This window comes from Primulina huaijiensis, chromosome 3 (assembly GCF_012295235.1).
Source record: "Primulina huaijiensis isolate GDHJ02 chromosome 3, ASM1229523v2, whole genome shotgun sequence".
Taxonomy (NCBI): domain Eukaryota; kingdom Viridiplantae; phylum Streptophyta; class Magnoliopsida; order Lamiales; family Gesneriaceae; genus Primulina; species Primulina huaijiensis.
In genome coordinates this window covers 22,861,905-22,880,235 of record NC_133308.1, presented here as the reverse complement: position 1 = coordinate 22,880,235, position 18,331 = coordinate 22,861,905, and the positions used below count along the sequence as shown (strand labels likewise).

The window sequence follows — 18,331 nt, the reverse complement described above, 5'->3', positions numbered from 1 at the left end:
ATTATGGGTTGGCTTTGGAATAAAATTATTTTTTGTACGTGTATTAATTTGAAATATAATATTTTTTAGGCTTAAATTTTTTAATCTATACAAATTTTTCGATAGATAAATTTTTAAAATAGATATATATCTAAATCACTGATCGTTCACCGTTTTAATGTTGTTTATATTTTAGGCTATTTACAAATAAAAAAAAAGAAGTTGGAATTTAAATTCATTAATTTTTAAAAAATAAAAAATAAGTAGATCGATATACATACACAAATTATTTTATTTTTTTAAAACTGAATCAATGTATATTTAAAATACACCATGTCACTCATTTAAAAAGTTAAAAATCGTAAGTAATAAATGTTGGGACAAAATGGGCTTCGTTTTGTCGTTAAGAAATTAAAGGAGGAGAATTTATTAAGGCATAATAGGACTCGTGATAGGCTGATAGCTGTCATATCATACAATCTGCATAGCCCTGTTATATGTTTTTAAGACACTTAGCTGTTGCATACATTCTTTCAAAAATATTGCCCCCTCTTTGTTTTGACTCCAAAAACAACCATCTTTATCTCATACTAAAATTTTAAGTTTAAAGACAAAGTTCTGTATTTCAAACTCAATCGTAACAATCTAAAAAAACCATTTATTGTCATTCAAGCTGCTGTTCATGTTGGACTTCAAACACTATGGATCATTTATGCTGTTTGGTTTTCTAGTGCAGAAATGAGAAATCTTTAAAAGGGTTGTTGAATGTTGATGGTCTTGATTCGCAAGAAGTCTACGGGATTCCTTTCATACAAGAATTTAAATTAGCAGACTCAATGAGATTGAAAGCATTCCAAGTCATAAATGAAACACCGAGAACCTTTAGTTCATCAGTCAATTTCGGTTGAATTTTTAAAAACAAAGGGTATAATTTCCATTGACAAATCACTGAACACAAACCCAAGCAACATGGCGGCCGTGTGGTAAATAATTGACTAATGATAATATATAGACGAAATCTGTGACAAGAACAAAGACCCGAATGACATCTTGCTCTAAGCATTTAACTACTACGGTCAAATGCTTGTATAAATATAACCAAAGGTGTATATGCACACAGAATCTAAGCCAAGTCTCTCCAACACGCTTTGATGCATGCCTGAACCATCAGTCTTGCTGCTGCTTTTCTATAACAAAACTGTCTATATGATCCACTTCTAATTGTACCGTGAGCTAGTCAGACCATAAAGAAATCATGTAATTACAAAGATTTCACGCGCTTCGAGTCATTGAGACTTTCTCCTGCAGAAAATGAGTTTAGTATTATGTTAGTTGATTGTGTAACGTCAAATATGAGATAATCCAGAGATTCAAGCCTAGAAATTTTGACTTGTAGGCAGTTCGGATCTTATGCACCATATATTTTGTTCATTTGAATAATTGCCGGTGTCTCTGAAGTAATGGGCCAGGAAGATTATACAATCACCTCGTTGTTAGTCACGGTCTCTGAAGGAAACCAGTGCATAAGAACACCTAGGTGCATTAAAGCAGGTATCAATTTGAATAAGACGGGCGTTGTGACCTGTAGTGTTAAGAGATGGCTTGTGAGTAGGCGACTATGGGGATTCTTGGAGTAAATTTGAACATTGAAAAAACTTACAAGGCTGAGAGCTGTTGTTCCAAGTAGAAGAAGATAGACCTTACCCTACATATTTTTGAAAAGAATCCAAAGTCAGAATGGAACGAAGAAAAATACGATTCATGGTATAAATATATTAGCATCATGAAGAGCATTTTGACTCCCAAGTAGCATGTTCCTTAGCTAGCAAATGAAATGCAGTTTCATTTACTTCGAAAAATGTGATTCTGAACATAAATCAACAAATGCATATCATGATATAATAAATGCTGCTCATGCCTTGCATGTCAAACTTTAAAGGCCAAACTGAAAATGTTCACCAAATGTTACACGGCAATTGTGTGTAAAATTTCATTAAATTAAAACTCACAACAGTAAGTCAAATTCAAAACACCAACACATATTGAACCATACTTGACAAAGGAGGTGGAACAAAAAAATTCATGTATTGTCAGGACCATATCTGATTGAAAATAGTGAGAAATCACCTCAACAAGATGTAAGTTTGATGCACGACTAAGGAGAACAAAAGCAAATTCCCCGATTTGTGCCAATAGCACACCAACCTGCAAAGCACATGGCAAACATAAGTCAGAGATCCTTGATTGAGAAAAATAGGAAAGGTCAGACTTACGATAAATGATGTCCTAAGACTGTAGTCAAATGCCTTTGTAATCACTGCAGCAACTGTTGTCTTAACAACCACCACCAGAAGAACAGATGCAAGCAATATATCCACATGTGTCCAGAGAAACTGTACATGTATGAGCATTCCAATACTAGAAAGAAAGAGAGCAGCAAAGAGGTTACGAATCGGTTCGACCTACAAAAAAACATGTACTCAAAGAATTATCGAATGATTCATTCAGAATTACTGAAAACTAGAGTTAAACAGTTCATAAGAAAAAATTGTAGGAAAATACCTGGTCTAAGGTATGCTGTGCAAATTCAGTGGTGGATATCATGACCCCAGCCACGAAGGAACCCAGCTCAAGACTAAGGCCCAGCTTATCACTGCACTGAAAACCCAAGATGAGATTTTTATTTCTCAATAACTTGATTTACTGATAGAAATGTCACGAGAGTCACACATATACCCCATGACAATCTGATTATCAGGAATTCATAATTTTCTAGACTTGACTTTTCACCTTACTCACCATAAATGGGACCACAAACAAGGTGTTTACAGGGTTAACCATATTAAAAAGGAAAATAAAAAAAGAAAATTTACATAAAAAGTCGGGATTACGCCGTCCTTACCCAAGCTGACATCAAGCAGAAAGCCACAACAGCCAGCTGATAGAGTTCATTTGTCTAATTATCACATAAACAAACACACAAGTAAGATTTGGGCGATTTCAACAGTCAAAAGGTATCTTAGAACCCCAGAGTGCAAGAAAAATGAGAGCAAAAATAATCTTATGGTCATTTTTCTATTCTTACAGCCATAAGATTGGAAAACAACTTTAACTAGCACACGACGATTGACCCTACTTGAGGTTAATATCTCTTTTAGAGCATTAATTACACCAATGATTGATAACTACTCAGAGGACTACCCTGGTACTGGATTAAATCATACTACATCAACAACATTTTCTCAACTAACTACAACAATTAAACTTAAGCATTACTCGTGAATATGTCAAAAAATTCTTACACAACAGATTAAACTTCTAGGATCAGACCATGTTTTCTTCGAAATTAAACACACAAAAAAAACTGTGAAGAATAGTAAATTTTTTTTTATAATTACTCACTTGGGACGATAGCTGTGTCATCAACTTCAAAAACCGAGGAACAAAAATCCAAGTCAACACAGAAGCCAGAGCCAGATAAATGGACAAAGTGAGTAGCCTGAAATTAATACCAAACAACTGAACAAGAAAGTGATGGTGTGGCAGACTAGTAAGTAGTAACAAATGCTCTAAGATGAACTTACACTTTTCCCAGAGAGACCATTCCATGCAAAATGCCACTGCTACCGCCTAGAACAGGGAGCAAAGCAAATAACAAACCCACAGCACAGTCCTGGAATATTATTTGAATAGAAAATAATAATATTCACCCAATGGTAATAAAAATAATAACTTAGCCAACTATATCAGGAAGATTCAAATCAACCTGAAAAATAAGAGTTCCAATTGTCACTTGACCATGAAGGGCACTGTTACTGTTCCTCTCAACCAGAAACTTGACAACCTGTGAGGAATTATGCCAGAAAATTAATTGTTACGTGATTACGTCCATCGGCACACAATACAAAAGCTCGTGGCTGATTATTTGTAAAAGAAAATCAGATAAATACCACAGCAGTTGACGACATTGAGAGAAAACAGCCGACAAATACACCATCTGACAATTTTGCTCCACATAACTGCGCCCATCAAATCATGTGTCATTGGCATAAAATGCCAAAGCAAGTGTCCAAACAATATACAAGATGTAGGATATCAGATTTTTACCATTGCAGTTATACCACATAAAAACATAAGAATAATTATCTGAAGAAATCCACCTAGGACAGCGACAGGTCCCACAACTTTAAGCTGCATCAGTTACATATATTAGGACAATCCAGAAACTATAGGTGGACAAATATGCTGTGAATAATGACATAACAAAAGGAATTGTACCTTTGATAAAGAGAACTCCAGCCCTAAAGCAAATAGGAGAAAGACAACTCCAAACTGAGCCACAGTCTCACACTGAAATATGGATGGAAAACAAAATGGAGATAATTGGGATACAGGAAAAAGTAGTGTATAAAATTGACCCTAACTCGTTGCTAAAAAAGAATTTGCTATTAAATATTATGGTAAAACCGCTAAGAAATAAAACAGAGACAATTCAAAGAATGCAATTAGTTAACAGTATCTATAATTTTTAAAAAATGTTCTATTTGAGTAGGAATGAAGGCCACAATTGAGTTATATTAGACCATAAAGAAGAGATAATGTCTTCTGTGAATCACTTGGCAAACTTCTTGCCGATCTAAAAGCAAGCAATAAATTTGACAGAATATCAACTGATTTTTATCTCCTACTTCCGATAAAAAGCTAAAACTCACAAGAATCAAGTTTTAAGACAAAATATATTAAGGTAGGCATCTTGTTGAGCACTCGAGGAGAAAATCTAAACTTATCCATCCAAAGGTTCAACAAGAAACAATGAAATTGTCACGATGAAATGATACATACAAACATCCGGTACATATTTATATATTTTTAAAAAAGATGGAAATTCATTGATAAAAATCCTGTTTTTTCCAGGTATAAGAACATAAAACAAATACCACCTTGATTTGGCAAAAATTGATCTAAAAGGTAACAGTGTAATAATGTCAGAAAAGTAAATAATCAGAATTTAGCCATGTAGTTTTCACTTCATTTAAAAATTTAAGAGATCTAACAAATAAGGAAAACTTTAAATCACATAAATTTTGAAAAAACAAAATGCTTAAGGTCATGTTGGTGCAAATGCTAAATTTAAAAGTAAAAGAGGAATGCGGAGAATTCAGAGACCTATGTTAAAGTTCACTTTCAGCTAAAGATTTCCAACATCCAAACAGCAGAAAGGAAGCAAAGTATAAGACATTCCTTTTGGAAACTTAGAATTATTTTAGCAATAAAGGAACATCGTCGAATAACACACCTGTACCATCTCGCTGATGAATTTTAAACCACCAGGTCCAATTATTGATCCCGCAAGTAGATAACCAACAATAACCTTTTATCCAAACCCAAAAGATAAGAATATTTGTTGTTCTTGAAAACACATAATTTACTTAAGGTAAAAGTAGCCAAAGGCAAAATAAATAATTCAGAGAGCACAGGGAATAAATAATAATGGAATAAAACAGTATTTACAACAAGCAAAATTACCAACCGGTTGTCCTAAACATGAAAAGATTATTCCACCAATGGCAGCAGAGACGATCACAACTACCAAGTCTGAAATCAGCCTACAAGATTTCAACATTGTATATGATGTCATATGTAGTTATGTACCATGCCAAGTTTGAACAGCAGTATTTACAAAATACAAAACTCCCCGACTCCATCAATATGCGTGGGCGGGAAGGGCAGAACACACAAACATTGTATGGTTGTATGTTAACACACCCTCTCTCGCATGAGTTGCTTAAGTAGATTTACCTAAAATCTACTTGGAGCACAGGATATTTTGACTTTTTATTCGACATCACAAACACATTATCCTGCAATAAAGCATAGTGAATGAGAAAGGATTCATTCATCGCTAACAACACTGAAAATTTGCTGCAGAATTCCTGTCTTAACATCGTTGCCCATAAAAAAAGTCTAACCTTTTTATCAATCAGAGTTGTCATGTCATCAGAATCTTCATTCTCAAGTGAGAATACATCTTGAAGCTGGAAAATTTTGGTCCGACTGGAGAATGAGTGTAAAAGAGGTTCAAAATACTGGAATCATTTTCTTGTAAATTGACGAAAATATATATTATTCAATTGAAGAAGCAAATTCATGCTCACTGCCTTACTTGGCCTCTTTAGTTTCGTTCTTCTTTATCTTCTCATGAGTGATTTTGGCAACAGTCTCCAATTCAGCCTGACCAGTCATGATAGAATCTAATGTTAGCAAAAAATTATAAACATCGATCAGTTCATAAAGAATAGATCGATGACGAACTGAAAGATAAACAAGAACATAGAGTCAAAGCATATGCTGTCCAAAAAATCACCAGCTATTTATTTATTTATTTATGATTATGATGGAATGACCAAAAAACCAACTACCTTTCACAAAATATCTCTGTGTTATTGCATTCATTTTTTTTTTTAGCAAAACTATTATCGCATTCAATTCTTTCTGCTGAGAGTAATCCAAAGTATGAAGAGAGAGTACCACGAGTCTTCAAAAGCATGATGCACGAAAACACAAACCAGATGGATAAATAAATAAACTTTAACTCTTTATGATGAAGTAGATGAGAAAATCTATACAGCTTTAAGTTCTGATTAAAAAAAAAACTAAAATGCCCACTTCAATGCATTTCAAACAAAAATCAAAAGAAGAATAAACAGACCTGTCGATCAGCTACACTGCTATTGAAGCTGCTTTCGCCAGAACCTTGATAAATGAACATGAAAAATGAAAGCAGTAACAAAAGACTAGGTTTACCACCCGAAGAAATTACTTCATAAACAGTGTGCGGAAAAAAAAATAGAATCCCCCCAGCCAATCTCAAAAACCTAATTTGACCATTTCTTTCCAAAAAGTAAAACTTAAACCGAAATCAAAGTAGGAAAAACAACTAACCTTCGGGCTGATCATTCTCAGAAAACTCTTTTTCCAAAACACGATCAAACATCTTCGCAATACTCCCCTCTCCATTATCAGCGGCCGTCGAATTTACCAAATCCCCATAAAACCTTTCCCTAATTTCCTTCTCCGATGTCGCCGAAACACCAAAACTAGAGCAAAAAACAACAATTACAAGAATCAAAACCAAAACTCCACAACTCTTCACCATCCCCATTTCCCGTCAATAAATTCTTCAATTAAATTCCAAAAAACCCATCTTTTTAAAAATTTATTCTCTTTTTTTGAATAATGATAGAGTTTTGGGGGCAAAAGGGATTGGATTTGATGTAATCTTGTATCGAAAGCAACCCTGGATCTATTGGGCTAGTTGGAATTTGATTATTTAATTAAAGACGCGAGATCCCATGACAGGTTCTTGCTTCTGCTTGCAGCAAATCATTTATTGACACGTGTCCACTGCATGAAGTCAGTAAAACGTTTGCTAATTATTTTTAAATATATTCAAAACTTATAATTAAATTTAATTTTAAAAAAATTGAGAGAGCCATAAATTTACAATTTTACCCTTGGGCCTGGTTACAAAAATGAGGCCCAATTCAAATACCTCCCCAGAACCCCCATCTGCCCGGCGTTTTCAGTTTACTGCCCACCGACGCATCCAACGGCCAGAAATCGCTCCACCGTAATCGCCTATAAATAGCGAACCCTAAACTCTTTCTTTCCTCTTGATTCTTCTCCGCCGCTGCCGCTCTGCTGCGTCTCATTGATACACCCTCCCTGCAGCAGCGGAACTCAATTGTTTCTCTCTCACACACAGTATACACACGCACATATACATACACGCAGTTTACGTATAGTCAACGATGCCTTCGGTGGTTGCGGCGGAGTCTCCATCGTCCGATAAGAAGCTGAAGATGAAAAATGTTGAAGCTTGCTCCGTTGAGGAGGATTATGTGGAGAAAAATGGCAAGAAAGAGAAAAAGTCGAGCAAAAAGACTAAACTAACCTCTAAGCCTGATACAGACTATTCGAATTCCAATACCCATTTGAAAAAGAGCAAAGAGACTAAGCGAAAGGCATTGAAAATTGACGATGATGATGATGAGGAGGAGAGGAGCGAAACTAGTATGGAGATTGGCGAGCCGATGAATGATCTAGGAAAGAAGAAAAAGAGGATGAAATTGAACGAGGAGGAGGAGGATGAGAACCCCAATGCGGTGTCTAATTTCCGGATATCGAAGCCGTTGAGGGACGCTTTGAAGGTGAAAGGGATCGAATCGCTGTTTCCTATTCAGGCGATGACGTTCGATACTGTTCTGGATGGTTCGGATTTGGTTGGAAGGGCGCGCACTGGTCAGGTTAGGTTTTTTTTTGGTTTAGTAAGATTTTTTTTGGCGAATTGATGTTACAATTCATGCTATCTGGCTTCTGAATTTGTGGGTTTTTTGTGGGCTTTTTATTTGATTTTCTGGATTTTTTATTTGATTTTCTCTGGTTGAATTCACATCAAAAGGTTTTTCCGTTGATATACTCTCCAGTGACAGGACGAAGGCAGGATGTTTGTAGCTTGTTATCAGTGGATTCTATTTTCTAGGGACTGCATTTTCCTTAAAACGATGGCTTTGATAATGTTCGTTGTTCTGCTGGAAATGACAAAATTTTAGTATTTTAGCTGGTGTAAGTGAGTTGATGTAATCAGGAAATATACAATCTGTTGTACTTTATCGGGATGCAACTTCTTAATGAATGTGAATGTAGGCTGTCAGTGGTTACTCATTCTACTATGCAACTACTGTTGAAATCCAAATAGCTAATTGTTCGATTTATAGTTTCCTGACTCTGGTGGACACCTGTTTATCTCTGAATAAACAAATAGATATGATTTAATTCCTTTGTGTTTTATGTGTTGATTATGCATTCTACATCTTTTCTTTAATTTTAAAAGTATGATAACAGGGGAAAACATTGGCATTCGTGTTACCCATATTGGAATCATTGACAAATGGACCCGCAAAAGCATCCCGAAAAACTGGATATGGAAGGACACCTAGTGTTCTTGTGCTTTTACCCACTAGAGAATTGGCCACACAGGTATTTATCTTCTATATTTGGGTAACTAGTAACTAGTAATTTTGTGAAGAAATGTAGAATAATATTTTTCCTTATTTCCTTAATTGATTAATTCAAAAGAAGTTTCACGATTGTTAACCACATAAAATGTTCTTTTTATGTTTATCGCGATCACTGAAAAAAATTGTTTTGCCCTTCCTTTTCAATTTTGCTGTATGGAATCCTGAATCCAAGATCTGAATACATATTCCAGATTCCAATACAATATCTCCATGTTTCTTTTCTTTTTCGAGATTCTTCTGATTATTACTTCTCTGAGTATCAATGTCTTATATATTTTGGTCCCTACATTTCTTTGTTAATATGATCTTAGGTGTTTTCTGACTTTGAAGCCTATGGTGGAGCATTAGGGTTGAATTCATGTTGCCTGTATGGGGGTTCTCCCTACCAGCCGCAACATATTCAATTGAAAAGAGGTGTTGATATTGTTGTTGGTACTCCTGGTCGTATCAAGGTATAATTTTATTTAATGCAACTTTCTTCCTACTTTTTGATGGACAATTCTGTATAGTTTTTAAATAGATTGCGAGTTTGGAATATATCTGCAGGATCACATAGAGAGGGGAAATATTGATCTTAGGGCACTAAAGTTCCGAGTACTTGATGAGGCTGATGAAATGTTGAGGATGGGTTTTGTTGAAGATGTTGAACTTATTCTAGGTATGTTAGATTGACAAATATTTTTTCTATTTTTTCTTCTTGCTGCAACATCATCGATCGAGCATTTGCATTTGGATATGACCTTATTCTTCATTTAGACTTCTTCAGGGTACTTAGTTATTTCCTAATCTTAGTTTTGTTCTTAATCTTAAGTTATTATAATTCATTTTCATTATACATTTGAAGGCAAGGTAGAAGATGCAAGTAAAGTCCAAACTCTCCTTTTTAGTGCCACTCTACCAGCCTGGGTGAAGCAAGTAAGTTTTTCTTGTATTTCTTTGTTTCTTGTGTTTTCCTTGAAGCGGAAGATGCCGTGATAATTTTGTTATTCAAACCTTCATTTTGGTCAGTTTTCCTTCCCCTTTTTTGAACAAAACCTGCATTTGTCATGCCAGATTGCAGCTAAATTTTTAAAACCTGATAAAAAGACAGCTGACCTTGTTGGAAATGAGAAAATGAAGGCTAGCACCAGTGTGAGGCATATTGTTCTTCCTTGCTCTAGTTCTGCTAGATCCCAGCTTATTCCTGATATCATTCGCTGCTACAGCAGGTTGATTTGCTTCTGTCAACTGCATCCAATAATTTTACATGATCTTTGGAATTTAATTGTTTTGTATGATAATTCTCTTTCCTATCTATTTCTTGTCTCGTGTTATCATCCCCTCACCGATTTTCCACGGAATAATTTCTATAGTGGAGGCCGCACTATTATTTTCACTGAGACTAAGGACTCTGCTTCTACACTAGCTGGATTACTGCCTGGAGCACGAGCTTTGCATGGGGATATACAGCAGGCAACACGGGAAGTAAGATGTTATCCTTGAGCACTTATGTGTTCTATCTTCATGTGTTAAAATAAGAAGAATTGGTTTAAAATGTGTCCTCTCTTGTCATTAGATTTTATTCATTGTATAGAAATTGTCTCCTATAATGACCCTACTGTTCATGTCTTAGCTTTACACCACTGATTTTCTAGCATTTTGATTGAATGGTAAATTGAGATTTCAATCACAATGATATTCTTTGTTATACGGTGGTGAGGAACATTTACAATTAGGCCTAACAAAATTGAAAGACACCCATGGAGATCCTTGTAAAACTATGTTATGATGTTTTCAGGTTACCCTTTCTGGATTTCGGTCTGGAAAATTTTCAACACTCGTAGCTACCAATGTCGCTGCACGTGGATTAGATATTGATGATGTTCAGTTAATAATTCAGGTACTATTTTGTTTTCTTCATCTCACAACATGATTCAGCGATACACACACATATATAGCGCTTATGATACTCCTCACATGGAAGTCTGATGACAATATTTGTTATGCTTCAGTGTGAGCCTCCTCGTGATGTAGAGGCGTACATTCATCGATCTGGAAGAACAGGCAGAGCAGGTGATTGCTAATAATATGATCGTTTGCATTTTTTATTCATATTTATGGTGCATGTCCATTGAGGAAGTACATTGAAACCTTTTTAGGCAAAAGTGGTGTTGCTGTGATGCTTTATGATCCAAGGAAATCGAACTTTTCAAGGATTGAAAGAGAATCAGGTGTGAAATTTGAACACATATCTGCTCCACAACCAGCCGATATAGCTAAAGCTGCTGGTTTGGAAGCTGCAGAAAAGATCACCGAGATCTCTGATAGGTATGCAGCATTATGATCAAGAAAATTTGAAGTATATGTTTTCACGGAAATTGAAAAAGATATCCATTGCTCTGACTTGCAGTGTCATTCCGGTGTTCAAGGCTGTGGCTGAAGAGCTGCTGAACTCGTCTGATTTATCACCAGCAGAATTACTCGCAAAAGCTCTGGCCAAGGCTGCTGTAAGTTTTTATATATTGTTTCCGTTTTACTCGAAAATTTATGACTTCCTTTGTTGCCTCAAATTTTTCTGTTTGTTATGCAGGGCTATACCGAGATCAAGAGCAGATCACTTCTCACTTCTATGGAAAACTTTGTGACAATTTTCGTCGAAAGTGGAAGACCTATTCACTCACCATCGTAAGTTCTTGCAAGTCATTATCTTTAATTAATCTATTTTACCGGTGTGCTGGGGCATATGTGAAAGGTCACTGCATATATGTGGATCTTGTTGAAAGTTTGATTTATTGCCCCACTTCTGTGATACTCTAAGTGACAAGTTACCCTTGAAACCTAGAGAAAATTTTCGGTTTTGTATAAATTTAGCAAATATATTTCTGCAACATGATTGTATTAGGTATGGCAAGATTTCTGCAGAGAACTCCTTCCAATTTTTGGTCGACTTCTACGAAGCATGAAGAGATTTTTTTTTTCTCATTTGTCTTGTGGATATATTATTGCAATACGAGGAGTGTAAAATTTCTTCTCTAAGTAGTTCTTTCAATATTTTGTATTTTGTATGTGAAAACAAACCATGGTCTTTTGATTATGGAATCATCTTAATTCTTGCAGTCTAGTTATTACCTCTGTATTTTGTGTTTGATGTTATAGTGTAGTAGTAGGTTTATAATTAGTGGTATTTATGATTTCCTGGAGATGTTGGTTGCACTCGACTAGCTCCTTATGTTTGTTAGTATGTGCTCCACCTTTTCCATTCTTACTGACTTTGTGACGTTCCAGCTATGTTTATGGGATTCTACGAAGATTTTTACCTGAAGAAAAAGTTGAGTCAATCAAGGGACTTTCTTTAACAGCTGATGGGACAGGGGCAGTTTTTGATGTGGCTGCCGAAGATCTGGACACATTCATTGCTGGTGAGTTCCTACCTGACATTTAATGAAAGTTGAAGAACTCTGCAATGCAAAGAATCCTTGAAATACCTCTAACCTGTGTTTGTTATCGAAATGAATAAACAATCTTCACCCCATTCTCAATTTATTTTCTAAAACTAAACTCTTTACCTGTTCACTTTTTCCTACATTTCAGTTTCCTACACCATTATTATTACGATCCTTTCTATTTATCACCACTCCCAGAAGGAATCCTATTATTCCATGACACTCTGATATGATAAGCTGTATTTTTAATTTTAAATATCTTTACGAACACAAACTAATCTAAAAAGCTAAATAAATTACTTGTCATGTTTTTACTTGCGTCAAATATATGGTTGAAAATGTAACTTCAGAAAACAGTTGTAAAGCCCATTCATTTTGTGGAAACACCTTTTAAAAAGACTGATGACGTTTCCTCGAAACACTAATACCAAATAGTTTTTGTTCATATGCTATTTAATCTGGATTCCTCTGAGTTGTTACACAACTGATGTTTACCGCATGTTGTAGGCCAGGAAAGTGCTGCTGGGGTGAACTTGGAGGTGGTAAAATTATTACCTAGTTTACAACAAAGAGAGCCGGCTAGAGGTGGAAGATTTGGTGGTGGTGGACGTGGTGGTTTCTCAGACAGGCAAAATGGTAGATTTTCTTTTGGAAGAGGAGGTAAAGGAGGGTTTGCCGATTGGCGAGGCCGTGGTGGAGGAGGTAGAGGTCGTGGCAATGCCGGCCACAAATGGTGAAAGCAATCCAGCATGCCCCGCTGGGGCATAAAAATTTTGTTGCTGAAGAAAACTTGTACTCGAGCACTAAATGGCTCTCATAACATTTTATTGCCTTATTCTTTAAATGATAATAAGTGTTCTTAAGTTGATTTAATTTTGAGTGGGTTGATTCAATTGTTTAAATTTTGTCGATATTCTTATTTAATATTAGCTTTGATCCTTTGGGGGATTTGTCTACTGATAACGTATGGAACTGAGAAAAAAAATTGTAAAAAAGGATTTTTTACGATTCTCATGTATAATCCGTAATTAGAAAATTATCGTAATCTTAACTGTAAAATTTATATTTTGCGTTTATATTGTATATACTGAATCTCGGCTATTTAGTTTTACTAAAATTCTTATTTCGATAAAAACAATAATATTATTTAAAATAAAAAAATGATAATTTTAGTCGTATTTTTGGTTTGTTTGCGATTTTGATATTATTAAATTTTATTAAATTTAAATTTTAATCATTTTTGTTTTCATGAATATTAGTGTTTTTTGTGCCACATAGAATAAAATATCAAAATTACAAAAGAAGATAGGAAATTTGTTAAGCTAAAATATTATTTTCCCAATAAAAAATAAGAGTAAATCCATCTGAAAAGGTTCAGGCCCGGTTTATTTATCCCTTGACGCTTGGCAACCTCATTCCACACCAAGTAGCTCAAGAACAACCAAAAAAAACTCGGCTGCTCGATTCCATTGTAAATCTGCGAAGAACTTAACCTCTTCCGTCCCGTGTGGATTACATGGAATCATTTACTGCTTCTGGATATCTTCAATGTTCCCACCATTTTCTGTAGCAGCCATCGATCATATGCCCCTTTCATTCAAATCTCGAGCCCCATACCCCTATTTTCATTGTTAATCACCATATTTGATTGATTCACATAATGGAATGGTATAGAAGATCGTCGAGATTGATATATGATGCTTTGCATAGCTTTAATTCGAAGATTTCTGTACCCAGAAACCCCAATAAGGAAGCTCTCTCGAGAACCCATTTTTCCACCTCTTGTATCAGACCCACTTCTCGGAATTCAAGTATTTGTGGATTTTCTCAACCACTTTTCAGAAACTCTGCTTTACCAAATTTGCTTCAACAACGTCAGTGCAAGAGTCCTTTCCTTAATGGGGCAAAACGATTTTACTATGTAGATAGGAACCAAATTTACCACTTCAAACCCAGGGGATATAAGCGTTGGTCTCAGTTCTCTCCAAGAAATGTTTTGATTGTGGTTTTGGTTGGCTCCGGGGTTGTTATCACCATATACTTTGGGAATTTGGAGACTGTACCTTACACAAAAAGAACCCATTTTGTGCTTTTGTCTAGAAGTCTAGAGAAAGAGCTGGGTGAGAATCAGTTTAAGCAGGTAAAGAATCAGTTCAAGGGTAGAATCTTGCCTCCCCTTCATCCGGATAGCATTAGGATTCAAAGAATATCCCAAGATATTATCGAGGCTTTGGAGAGAGGATTCAAGAAAGAAGAGGTGTGGAGTGATGTTCGATACTCTCCTGAAAGTGTGATTCAGCCTAGTGAGGCTAATACACACGAGACAGTCAGGGCATTGAGTGATAAGATTGGCGAAGAGGAGATATGGCAAAGTGAACATAAGTGGGATAAGGAAGATGAGATTCTTGATGATCAGTGGGTTCAGAAGAGTAGGAAGAAGGGTCAAGAGAAGGGGGTGAAATCCGAAACAGGACATTTGGAGGGGTTAAAGTGGGAGGTTATTGTGGTTAATGAGCCTATGATTAATGCTTTCTGTATACCTGGTGGTAAGATTGTTGTTTTTACTGGATTACTCAACCATTTCAGAGCTGATGCTGAGATAGCTACTATTATTGGGCATGAGGTACACACATTCTTATGTATATGTTCGTATTGTTGACTAAAAATATTTTTCTGGGCTACCATAGAATTAGATATTTTGGGGTTAGGACTTGTGTTTTTAGAAAAAAAATATGTATGAAGATGACTTTTTTCACTCGAGGGTGACTGCTCTGCCCCCCTTGTGGGTTGCTTCCTGTGATTATATTAATTGGTTATTTGTTTTATTTGTTATTGATGTAATCTGCATTGTTTTTTACTCTATAGGTTAGTCATGCTATTGCAAGGCATTCGGCTGAACAGATATCCAAAAACCTCTGGTTGACAATATTACAGTTGATTCTTTATCAGTTTTTCATACCTGACTTTGTGAACACAATGTCGAATCTGTTCCTCAGGCTTCCTTTCTCTAGAAGGTATATTGAACTAGATGTTCTCTTTTGTGGGAATGCTTTGTCTCTCCATATTTGTGCTGATTTTATGTGGTGGTCTAATTAAAAGTTAAAGCCCATTTTTCTTACCTCATTTGAACTTCTAACGATTCAGATATTTTCAACTCTCGGATTTTTTGTGCTATTTCTTTAATCATCATGATTCCTGGTTGCTGTTTGTTGTCATTTTAAATACCTGACGGCCACAAATGCTTCGTGAGATCGTAGCAAGTAAACATGTTTGTTGTTTGGGGCAAGTAAGTTCCTTTTTGATGAGAAACGAATTTCATTAACAATAAAGACATTATTTTGGCCGATCTAATGGAAAATAAATAGATGAATGACGTCCATATGGATATTTAGTCTTAACATGACCATATTACACAACTATTAATTTAGGCTGATTTTGGTTGCCATCCGAGAGCCAATTGCGGTTTTCTTTGTGTTCTTCAGAACTAACATGTTCCTTAAGTCTCACAATAGGGCTGTTTTATTCTTATTAACTGCAATTTGTATGATTGGAATGTTATTTGAGCAATAAAAATTCCTACCAAATCATATTATGAATAAAGATTCAAGAAAATATTTGAGGAACATCCAAGCATCGACTTTGATAGCAAATTGTTCCATCATGTTCTTGTGATATTTCTCGGAAGGTTTACCTCTTTCTTTTTATCTGCCAGTTCAATTGTAAGGCTGCTTTGTTTAATTTGACGTCTCGAAAATGGAAAGGAAATTAAACCAAACTAAAATTTTCTTTTTATCCAAATCTCAGAATGGAAATGGAGGCCGATTATATTGGACTGCTGCTGATCGCATCAGCTGGATACGATCCACGTGTGGCTCCCCAAGTCTACGAGAAGTTGGGAAGAATAGTGGGCGATTCAAAATTACAAGATTATCTTGCTACTCATCCTTCTGGCAAGAAGAGAGCTCTAACATTAGCTCAGGCTAAAGTTATGGAAGAAGCATTCAACATCTATCGTGAGGTGCAGTCTGGGCGAGGGGTTGAGGGTTTTCTTTAGAGTTATCGGTAATGCCTCTTCAGCGAAATAGCGACGACACCTGCGGACAATTTTGGTTGTATACGTTTTGATCTGCAACAAAGGGGGTGATATTAAGATTAATCTTCTAGATACTAGCTATATATTGTGTGATTTAGCTGAACGCTCGAATCCTTGATTCAGCTTGGGTTTTATTTGGTTGTTGACTGGTTGATTTTTTGCAGGTAAAATAGTTTACATTTCATACCATGTATCTCTTCATTACAAATAAGGATACGTACATTGTATTATGTACTATACTGAGAATAAACAAACCCATTTGTACCCGTCGTCGAGTATTTGTTGAGCATTGACTGATACATTATTGGATTAACTACTTGAAATAACTAATTATCGTGATTTTCTTAAATCGAATAATATTATTTATCGACTGCATCAATATAATTATTATTTAGTTATATTTAGCGGACGACGCACATGCATTACATTAATCAACTGATTCATCCACGGCTTGAAAGCTTTGAGCAAGTCTAATTCAATTTAAGAAACAGTATCTTTTTAAACATGTATGGGTACACCTCCAGGCACAAGGTTATATTAACATTTGTGCTAACATGCAGTAAATCTCCGCCTTAGAGCTGTACTATATCTTTTTACATATAAATCGACATCACGAAATTGGTTCATCAGGAATAAGCAGCCTAAAGGGACACAGCCTATATGGTGCAATGCCTTTGATATCGACCGACATGAAAACTTCAGATTCAAGACACGAATGGTTTTGGTGAATTTGGCAGACGTCTGTACCACGACACATCTTCTTTTTCGTTTCGTTTATTGTATCTGAAACTCGTCGCGGCGAGTTATTTTGCTAATTTTCTTTGAGTTTTCAATGAATATAGTATATTCATCATCGACTCAACATTATCTCATTTTCTTGATCTATTTTTCAGTATGCTAATGAGACGAGCTTATTTACACTTAAAAGACATTGAGCTGCTTGCATATCCGGAGACTGCATTAATGGTGACTAAATCTTTCAAATTGTATACGAGTTCAATCGCTCCCAAAACGTAACATTGATGATTTTCTTAGTAATCTAAAAATAAAATTTCGAAACATGATCAATTTCGAAAACCAATCTATTTTATTAATCTTAAAACAAATAATAATAACAAGGATGAACTCTAGAACAGATAATGACTGGAGAAACAAAATATAAGGTCATGGAAACTTTGTCCTACCATTTGATGGCAAAGCTGAGCATCATATGCACTGAAACTCGAGCGTCATGAGATTTCGGATTCGAAATTCAATTATAACAATCTTGTTCCCCAACAAAAAAAAACTCGCAAATGTCATGTTGTAACCTTCAATGGTTCTTGAATGGGGGTATTTATTGTTAGGTAAGATTTTATTTAATGTGGTGGGACCCACATTAAATAAAATAATAATAAAATCTTTTCCCACATCGATTGATTTTAAAAATTGGACGAGGGAATTAGTTATAAATAGAGCTCAATTCCTTCAGTTATTGTATCCCAAAATCAAAAGCTTTTTAGCTTTGATAAAAAGAGAGTGCATAGAAAAAAAGAGTGTATTTTTTTCTTGAGTGCGGGAATTCTCTTTGTGTGAGTTAGAGAAATTATTTTCTCGGTATACTCGGGTTGGGAGTGTGAGAAATATTGAGTGTATTGGTGTATACACTTGTTGTAATATTTCTTCCAGTTATAAAAGTTGCAGTGCTCCGTGGACGTAGCCTATATTGGGTGAACCACGTAAATCTTTGTGTTCTTGTTGGTTATTTTATTCCGCAA

At 35.4% G+C, this 18,331-nt stretch overlaps 3 protein-coding genes across 3 annotated transcripts; 2 read left to right on the top strand and 1 right to left on the bottom strand.

Annotated features, from left to right (window-relative positions):
* Window positions 1-899: 899 nt before the first annotated feature.
* On the bottom strand, window positions 900-7,298 carry LOC140973813 (K(+) efflux antiporter 5). The gene is made up of 20 exons (XM_073436885.1): window positions 6,922-7,298; window positions 6,689-6,732; window positions 6,143-6,210; window positions 5,949-6,033; window positions 5,779-5,840; window positions 5,510-5,585; window positions 5,276-5,350; window positions 4,258-4,329; window positions 4,087-4,170; window positions 3,930-3,998; window positions 3,746-3,823; window positions 3,564-3,652; window positions 3,382-3,478; window positions 2,882-2,935; window positions 2,542-2,637; window positions 2,253-2,441; window positions 2,107-2,184; window positions 1,640-1,684; window positions 1,466-1,561; window positions 900-1,281 (listed from the first exon to the last, which is right to left on the bottom strand). Exons 1-20 carry the CDS (start codon window positions 7,139-7,141, stop codon window positions 1,252-1,254), a joined length of 1,707 nt encoding a protein of 568 aa, XP_073292986.1. The 5' UTR covers window positions 7,142-7,298; the 3' UTR covers window positions 900-1,251.
* A 301-nt stretch (window positions 7,299-7,599) lies between these two features.
* LOC140973812 (DEAD-box ATP-dependent RNA helicase 7-like) lies at window positions 7,600-13,357 on the top strand. Its single transcript, XM_073436884.1, has 14 exons — window positions 7,600-8,285; window positions 8,884-9,018; window positions 9,371-9,511; window positions 9,606-9,717; window positions 9,904-9,974; window positions 10,113-10,267; window positions 10,412-10,523; window positions 10,837-10,938; window positions 11,051-11,111; window positions 11,198-11,366; window positions 11,449-11,545; window positions 11,629-11,723; window positions 12,324-12,457; window positions 12,989-13,357. The coding sequence occupies exons 1-14, from the start codon at window positions 7,791-7,793 to the stop codon at window positions 13,216-13,218; spliced, it is 2,109 nt and encodes a 702-aa protein (XP_073292985.1). The 5' UTR covers window positions 7,600-7,790; the 3' UTR covers window positions 13,219-13,357.
* Window positions 13,358-13,866: 509 nt separating this feature from the next.
* On the top strand, window positions 13,867-16,845 carry LOC140973811 (mitochondrial metalloendopeptidase OMA1). The gene is made up of 3 exons (XM_073436883.1): window positions 13,867-15,104; window positions 15,347-15,495; window positions 16,286-16,845. The coding sequence occupies exons 1-3, from the start codon at window positions 14,142-14,144 to the stop codon at window positions 16,533-16,535; spliced, it is 1,362 nt and encodes a 453-aa protein (XP_073292984.1). The 5' UTR covers window positions 13,867-14,141; the 3' UTR covers window positions 16,536-16,845.
* The last annotated feature ends 1,486 nt before the right edge of the window (window positions 16,846-18,331 follow it).